Source organism: Borostomias antarcticus (assembly GCF_949987555.1).
Source record: "Borostomias antarcticus genome assembly, chromosome: 21".
Taxonomy (NCBI): domain Eukaryota; kingdom Metazoa; phylum Chordata; class Actinopteri; order Stomiiformes; family Stomiidae; genus Borostomias; species Borostomias antarcticus.
This window is the reverse complement of record NC_140254.1, coordinates 12413145-12421469: the sequence shown is the minus strand read 5'-3', so window position 1 is coordinate 12421469 and position 8325 is coordinate 12413145. Positions and strand designations below refer to the sequence as shown.

The window sequence follows — 8325 nt, the reverse complement described above, 5'->3', positions numbered from 1 at the left end:
ACTGAGGTAATGGTACTAGTTCCTGAAGCGCAGGACGTGTCCCTGGTTTGTCTGGAGAGCGACATACAGAGAACCCCCCCCCAACAAACCAGACAGAGAAACCCCCCCCCCCCCCCCCCAGCAAAGCGGGTAAACACCAATTTGAATCTACCCCTCTGTTTTGTTAAGAAAATGAACAAATAGCTTGAATACTAAAAAAAACAAAACAAAAAAAAACACAGTTATGCAGAATTCCAGCACTGGTTTGGTTTTAAAACATTAAGTCAAACAGATGGCACTGATTGAAGTAGTTTTCACAGAACAGTGTGGTTTTAAACCCAAGCGGCCAGTACGTCAAATACAAAACATTGGGACATACAGGCCTACCTCTTGAGCCTGGACATATTTCCATCATCTAGAAAGGTCTCAAAGTTATTACATAGTTATTACATAACCTGCAAGAAATAAATTGTGAGGTTTTACCTCATAGAAATGTATGGGATCTGCTAGACAGCAGTTCTGATAAAACAGTGCTCACTGTAAAAATGTCCTAGACAACCAAATAGCCCAGATAAAACACAATCTATTACCCCCTTGGTAAATTATTTGGCATAATATACATGGTTTGTTTAGTTTGTTTGTGTTGATGGTCCCCGCGGTTTAACGCCAAAGCACTTGTGTTTCCTCCGTCCTTCATCTCCTGTCGGGGGAGAGACAGCGACAAACAGGAAGGAGAAAGAAAGAAGAGAAAAATTAACAACACATGTGTAAACATGCCTTCCTCAATGCCCTAGAACTGAAACTGAGTTGGCTAAATGTGGAAGCCTGACATTATGTTGAGGGTACGGATCTGACATGAATGAATGTTGCTGATGACAATAACGTCCAATCACACATTACATCCTCATCATGAGGTCATTCTAATCCCATTCACATCCACCCCCCTCCTCCTCCACATCCACCCTCCTCCACCTTTCACATCCACCCTCCACATTCATCCCTCTATTGCTTACGTCCATCTCTCCATCTCTCCTCCATCATGGCTCCCCGGCCTCCTCTGGTTGGCTGGTGGCCTGAGGCTGCTGCTCCCTGTGTTCACCATTACTGGCTTCATCTTCAGCCTCCTCCTCTTCCTCCTCGCGATGGCCATCCTCCTCGTCCTCATCGCCATGGTGATCATCCTCATTATCATGGCGTTCATCCTCATCATCTTCATGATGATCGTCTTCCTCACTGCCTTCCTCCCCTTGTTCCTTCACCTCCATCTCTCCCTCGCTGTCCGCCTGCTTCACTCTCGCCGCCTCCTCCTCCTTCTGCACCTCCCCCTGCACCTCCCCCTGCACCACCTCCTCCTCCCCCTCCCACTCCTCTCCGAAGGGCTGCAGCCCTCTCTCCACCCTGCTGCCCACCTGGGAGAACCAGGCCCTCACCTGCTCGTAGCTCATGCTGGACTTGGACACCAGCTCGTCCAGGTCTTTCTCGTTCAGCGCCCGGTGTCTGAGGTAGTGCTCCCGTAGGAACCGCTGGCCGGTCTTTGGCCTGACGGGGGGGGTGGGCCTCTTGCAGGGGGGGCAGGGCTTGCGGGTTCTCCTGGACCAGCCACGGAAACGCTTCCTGGCCTTCTTGTGCTTCCCGCCGGCGCCGTTCAGGCCCTGGTCAGGCTTGACGCCCTGGTACTGGTAGAACCACTTCAGGGTGCTGTTCTTGCAGGCGTAGCGCGTGTCTCCGAACCAGTTGACGATGTAGTTCCGTGGCAGGCCGGTCTCCTCCACCATCTTGTCGTACTCCTCGGACGTGGGCCACTGCGAGCGCACGAAGGCGCTCTTCAGCACGTGGAGCTGCTCCGGGGTCTTTTTTGTGATCTTCCTGCCGGCGGGAGGGGTCTGACCGCGCCCCTCCTGATTGGCCTTCTCGCCACCCTCGGCGTCCAGCAACTTTCTCCTCTCGGTGAACCATGCGTCCACCTCGCGGCGCGTCAGCTTGGTCTGCGACCTCAGCCGGCTCAGCTCCTCGTCCGACGGCGTGTCCGAGCTCTGGAAGCTGGCCTCCAGGACCAACAGCTGCTCGGCCGTCTTCTCCTTGAACCTCTGAGGCGTGAAGTCCGGGAAGGCATGGCGGAACTTGACCCGCGGGTCGCTGGAGGTCGGCGGCCTCTCCGCCCCCGAGGTCGGAGGCTCGTGACGGGCGGAGGGCGGCCCGGCGGAGGGCGGCCCGGCAGAGGTCGGCGAGGATTCACCGGCGTCGTCACTGGAGTCGATGATGATGGTGGCGTTGGGGGCGGAGAGGCCGTTGCCGTCGAGGAGGCTGTCGTTGCCGTCGGTGGCGAGGGAGGCGTCGCTGAGTGGGACGGCGAGGAGGTCTCTGGACGCGCCGCGCTGCTCGTGGTCCCTGGCGCTGCGCTGGTTGTACCGCGTGTCGCTGAACCACTTCTTTATCGCTCTCTTGGTCAGGTTGGTCACCCGCATCAGACGCGAGATCTCCGCCTCGGTGGCGAACTGCCTCCGCGTGTAGCTGGCCTTCAGCTCGGCCAGCTGCTCCTTGGACTTCTTGGGCTTGGTTCCCTGAGGGTCGGGGCTGTGGGTGGCGGCCGTCTCGGTGGCGGCCGTCGGCTCGGACGCCTTGGCCTGTTGGCCGGGCACGCCGGCTACGGTCAGGGTGATGGGCGGGGCCACCGGCACCGAGCTCCCGCCCCCCACCTGGGTCAGCACAAGTCCGGGCTGGCCCACGATCTGGCAGGTCTGGAAGATGGACTGGAGGCCGTTGGCGGAGAGGTTGGCCGGGATGACGGTGATGGTCTGGGGCACGGCCTGGACGGCGCCGTTGAACTTCTTTCGCCGGGCCTCCCCCACCTCCTCCGGGGTCCAGCTGACGCCGTGCTTCAGCCGCTGGGCGGAGAACCACACCTTGATCTGCTCCTCGCTGAACTTGGTCTGGGCGGAGAGGCCGGCGATCTCGGACACGGAGGGGTAGGGGAAGCGGTTGTAGGCGCTGACCAGCAGGACGTTGCTGTCCATGGAGGCGCTGTAGGTGGGGATGCTGCTGAGCGGGATCAGGAGCTGGTGGGTGTGGCTCTGGTTCAGCTGATTCTGCTGGTTCTGGAGGGCAGACAGGACCTGGGCCAGGGTGCCCGGGGGCAGCATGGTGGCCGAGCCGGAGCCGGTCTTGATCTGGAGCAGGTTGGAGCTGTTGACCACGATGCCCTGCTGGAGGGGCTGGACGTGGATGGGGGTGGAGACGGCCACAAGGGCGGGGGGCGGCGCCACTGGGGGGGCGGAGCCAGAGACCGCCTCCTTGGCGTCCTGCTCCCCGTCGCTCTCCACCTTGATGACGTCGACGGCCATCTTGGGGAACTTCTTGGGCTCCGCCCTGCTCTTGATCTTCATGATGGGTGTCTTGCTGAGGGCGATGCCCTTACAGGACGCCGCCATCGTCGTCTCCTCCTCGTCCTCCACCTTCACAAAGCTGCCGTCGAAGGTCAGGTCGTTGACCGTCTGCTCAAAGATGGTCTGGTTGTTGCGTCTCACCATGGTCCGCGTGAAGTTGTCCTCGCCCGGGTGGTGGCGGGCGTTGTGTTCCGACAGCGCGTCGTACCGCTTGGTGTGGAAGTCGCACTCCACGCAGACGTAGGCGGAGTTCAGGACAATGTCAGGGTGCTGACTGTCCACGTGCAGCGTGAACAGGTTGAGCTCCACCGTCTGGAAGCTGCAGTACTTGCACTCGTAGCCCCCCTCCGCGCTGCAGGAGTCGGACGTTTTGATGTAGTGGTCCGAGGCCGGCCGGTCGTCCTCGCCGTGCCTGCTGTCGGGCGAGAGAGCGGCAGAGTCTCCCCCGTCCTCCCCCTCAGGAACCACCTCCATGTCCGGGTCGGAGTCCGTGGGCTGCTGGGGGGGGACCATGCAGGGCGTGGTGGACTTCCTTCTGCTCGCCATCCTGAGTCTGTGGCGGACGGTGTGTGTGTGTGTGTGTGTGTGTTTCTGTCTCTAATCTCTTAGTCTAAAAAGTGGATCAGGACCTGTTGCTCCATGCAGACTATCTTTTGTATCCAAGAATCCTGTGTGAGAGAGAGAGAGAGAGAGAGAGAGAGAGAGAGAGAGAGAGAGAGAGAGAGAGAGAGAGAGGGGGGGCGTTAAGATATCAGTGCACGTGCATGTCACTTCAAATCAATCAAAGTTGGGAACACCCCAAACTGCAGGCACAGCCTACAAGTTACACTGTAACGTCATCCTCCAATTGTTGCAATTGTGGCGACTGTCATCAGACTGCATGCCATGTGTCGCCGTTGTGAATAACTAAATAAGCATGAACTCAAATTTAATTGAAGTGGCAAATGGTGGATATACGGAAGCGTGGACTAGTTCTCAAAGTGAGGACGGCGTCTCTTGCAGGGGGGTCAGCAGCTCCTTCTCGCTAGCTAGCTCCGCTTTGGGGGATGGGACGAGCAATCTAAAAAGTGAGGAATGCGACTGTTTTTATTCATAGCAGGCAAGTTAACAAATAGGCGCATGTGAGCGCCGCTCCTCTCGATACCGACCTGCAGAGACGGCCGCTGTCGCAACAACTACCGTATCCTCCAAACATCGCTCCGTCTTTCTGATGCACCGTCTTCCGCCTTCACCCAATCGTCCCCTCCGCCCCGGCGACTCCCCCGGCGGCAGCAGAACCAGAGCAGCACTGGCGCAGCCAACCCATCTGCTGTTAGCAGCCAGCTACCGGAACAGCGAGGGCTCTCAGTCTCGACGGGATTCCCCGCTTTTCATTTTCGTAACTAAACGCCGCCTTGTTGGATTAGTTTATGCATTGAAAACGGTGGTTATAAACGGCACAGGTAGTTCAACGAATCTAATGACCACAGTCATTTCTTATTTCCTTACAGCGTCGCTCTAACTATCCATTTTCGATTATTATCACGGGTCGCCCCGCGGTGCCCATTCCATTTCGAGACAAGCGACCGCCCGGGTGCCGTGTTCTACAGTGGGTCTCAAGCCCCCAAAACGAGTAAACCTTGTGTTTGACGCCTATGCGTCATCGTGAAGCGACGTCTTCTCCGGGGTGCGTTTCATTTCTAAAGAGTGTTCCCTCATCTCTGCACTTTGCAGCTGTAAAATAACCATGACTGCAAAACAGAACGGAATAGAAACAAAAGTAACTTTATTTTCCCCAGGGGACGGGTCATTCAGAAAAGACCAGAAGATCCAAAAACTGCATAATTCACACTTTAAGAACATTCATACAAATGACCCACCAGCAGTCAACCAATATTACTTTAAAGTGTTCAAAGACGAACAAACCTAAATTAATATACTGTCTGTAGGCAATGATTAAATAAAGAAATAAATAGGATACTATCCTACATTTAACAACTAGAACGAATAACAGAAATGTCTTGATGCATTATATATTTTTATTAACTGTCCAAACTGTCCAAACATCCAGAGAAGTTAGGAGAAGCTGTCGATCTCTCTCTTCATTTCCTGAAATGGAAGTCAGTGTTACTGACAGTATCTTGTTATGATGCAAATCATATAAGTGGAGGAGTATTTTCCAACCCCTAAGGATTGGTCCCCTGATAAGAGTCTCCAGGACTATAGGCCTGTTGTCCATGTAGCTGATCTGTGGGCCAGAGCCGGTTCTGACCTGAAAGAGCTCGGTCTTGTTGTGGTTCTTGCGGTGTCTGTAGATGCTCTGGCAGAGCAGAGCATAGAGCTTCTCCAGCTGACACACCTCAGCGCCCTCCGTGTTCAACACCGCTCTCTCCAGCAGCTCCTGGAGATACATGAGATGGAGATACCAGTACAGCACCTCTAGAAACCAGTACGTCTGGTAGCCAGTTGTAATGTGTAGATATCACTACGTCTGCTACCCAGTTGTAATGTGTAGATATCTCAAGACTGTGTGTGTCAGTCTTTCTGTCTGTGTGTCAGTCTGTCTGTCTGTCAGTCTGTCTATGCTGGGATGTTCCACACCGTTAGACCACACATTTCCATTATCACTCATGACGGTTAGATTAGAGAGGAAGGGGGGAGATGCCAGAGGTCTCTTCAGGACGTGGAGCTGGACCATGCGTGGCTCAGTTGTCGGGTACCTGGAGCTGGTGGTGGTCAACCACCGTGTTCTGGGTCTTCTGAGAGAGGATCTCCAGGGCCTCGTCCTCGGTGATCAGCTGCTGCTGTTGGGCCAGGGTCCTGGTGGCCCGCGTGACCCGGCCCAAACGCCGCTCTGCCGGGAGAACAGGCCCACGGGGGCAGGGTGAGTAGAGACGCTGTGAGCATTTATCACCATTACAGTCACCAGAATTATGACAGTTATCAGTATGATCATGGTATGAAACGGTGTTAAAATGTGCTGAAATGTCCCAAAACTACTGATACACACTGAAACTACTGATACACACTGAAATCATTTCACCAAGTTTTGTATTGAAAACCACAAATAAAATAAGAAGCACCATGCGGTTTTTGTTTGCATAAATATTAAAATAATGCTGAGACTGTTGCTATCTTTGGTTGATGCTGGACAGTATTTACAGTGAGTTTTTCAAAGCATGGGAATCAAACACGGTTTTAATGATAATTTTATCACAATAAATTTAATCAGATTTTATTGCGGTTTATCATTATATGGGTTATAGTTACATCCCTAGAGATGGGTGGAGTTAAGGAAGACAATCAGACAGGGTCATGCTCAGTTGAGGAGGGCAGTAAGGAGGCGGGGGACTGACAGGGGTCAGGGGAAGGGGGAGGTGAAGGAGACAACACCTGGGCCCCCTGTTCCAGTTCACACAGTGGGGTTCATGCATGAGGGGGTGTTAGTAAACTCACAGCACTCAACACGCACAGAAGCACAGAAGCAAGCAGCATGAGAAACACTGCCCCAACCTCTCTGCATGCACCGATTACCCATCATGCAGCAGTGGACAGTGGTACTACCAAAACACCTCACTCTTACGAGGTACAATACGGTATGTCACTTTTAACTGAGCAGGGGTTCGGCTGTTGAAACAGAACCGAGACCTAGTCCAGGGAGGCCCAGCCGAGCCTAGACTGCTTCCTTGGGTCGGAGGTCAGTGGCTGGGCTGGTAGAGGGAATTAGAGGTCAGTAGCAGCATGGTGGACCCACAGAGACGGGCCTTCTGTGGCTCAGCCAGAGGCAGAACCTACTGGGCGTGTCGTCTCCATGTCCAGATGCTCTACGCAGGGCCAGAGCCTGGGGGAGAGGAGAGGAGCTAGAGGCCAGCAGGAGCAGCATCCTGGTGCAGAGCCTGGAGGAGAGGAGAGGAGGCTGGTAGGAGAGGAGAGGAGGCTGGTAGGAGCTAGAGGCCAGCAGGAGGAGAGGAGAGGAGGCTGGTAGGAGCAGCATCCTGGTCCCCACAGCACCTACAGACCCAGCTCCATCTACCAGTCCTCCTCAAACCGCCTGTCTGGACAGTCTGGGTCTGGACAGTCTGGGTCCTCTGTGTTATGATGCCAGAACTCAACGTGATTTTCCATTGTGTTTTGTGCTGTTTTTTTCTTTGGAGCTGGAGTGAGGGAGGAAGGCAGGAAGGGAGGAAGGGATCGAAAGAGACGGTCATTAGACGGAAAGAATGGAGAGAGATGAACAGACAGGACAGGACAGGACAGGAAGAGTGCAGGACAGGACAGGGACAGGACAGGGACAGGACAGGACAGGGACAGGACAGGGACAGGACAGAGACAGAGCAGAGGCAGACAGGCAGAAGTATAGACCATGACTCCTGACGACTCCTCCCTTCTTCTCTCTCTCCTTCTTCCTGGTCCTCTGATCAACAGGAGGGCGTATCCTCCTCTCCTCTTTCTTGCTCTTCCTTGCTTCCTGTCCTGATCCGACGCTCAACACCTCTATTCTCTCTCTTTCTCTCTCTCTCTCTCTCTCTCTCTCTCTCTCTCTCTCTCTCTCTCTCTCTCACACACACAATCATGGGGGAAATGTTCTTTCCGTAGACCAAGACGGCCCTTGCTCCTGAGGACTTCCTCTCTGGTTTCATGGCTGTATCTAACAGGGAAGGTTACGGTGTGAGGAAGGTTACGGAGAGGAGGCTTACGTGCGTGGCGTGGCGTGCCGGCGTCGTGGGCGGGGCTGAAGCTCTGGGGCTCGCTGTCTCTGGGCGGCGTCTGGCAGTGGGAAGGGGCGGACAGGGGAGACAGCTCCCCCCCGTCACACAGCACCGCACCAGCTGAGAAACAAATTGGATGAACGAGAACATCTCAAGAACATCTCACTCCTTGGCGCCTCGCAGCGCAAGAGTTGCCCCAGCGTGTGCCGTGACTGTGCTTCCCTCCCAAGAAACAGCAGTGTTCAGTTAATTAATGAATACGTTGCCTCGTTAAT

At 54.7% G+C, this 8325-nt stretch overlaps 2 protein-coding genes across 2 annotated transcripts in view; both read right to left on the bottom strand.

The window, feature by feature from the left end:
- Positions 1–1328: 1328 nt before the first annotated feature.
- Positions 1329–4546, bottom strand: LOC311322821 (zinc fingers and homeoboxes protein 1-like; the record flags this gene model as incomplete). Its single annotated transcript, XM_084454939.1, has 2 exons — positions 4511–4546; positions 1329–4030 (listed from the first exon to the last, which is right to left on the bottom strand). A coding segment is annotated over exon 2 (2580 nt), but the record flags the coding sequence as incomplete, so codon positions are not given.
- An 871-nt stretch (positions 4547–5417) lies between these two features.
- LOC311322820 (ATPase family AAA domain-containing protein 2-like) overlaps positions 5418–8325 on the bottom strand; it is a gene marked incomplete at both ends in the record, with an annotated part of 47071 nt that continues 44163 nt past the window's right edge. The window contains 4 exon segments of the mRNA XM_084454938.1: positions 5418–5450; positions 5614–5742; positions 6062–6195; positions 8039–8170. Of these exon segments, the coding sequence (XP_084311064.1) occupies positions 5418–5450; positions 5614–5742; positions 6062–6195; positions 8039–8170 (428 nt within the window).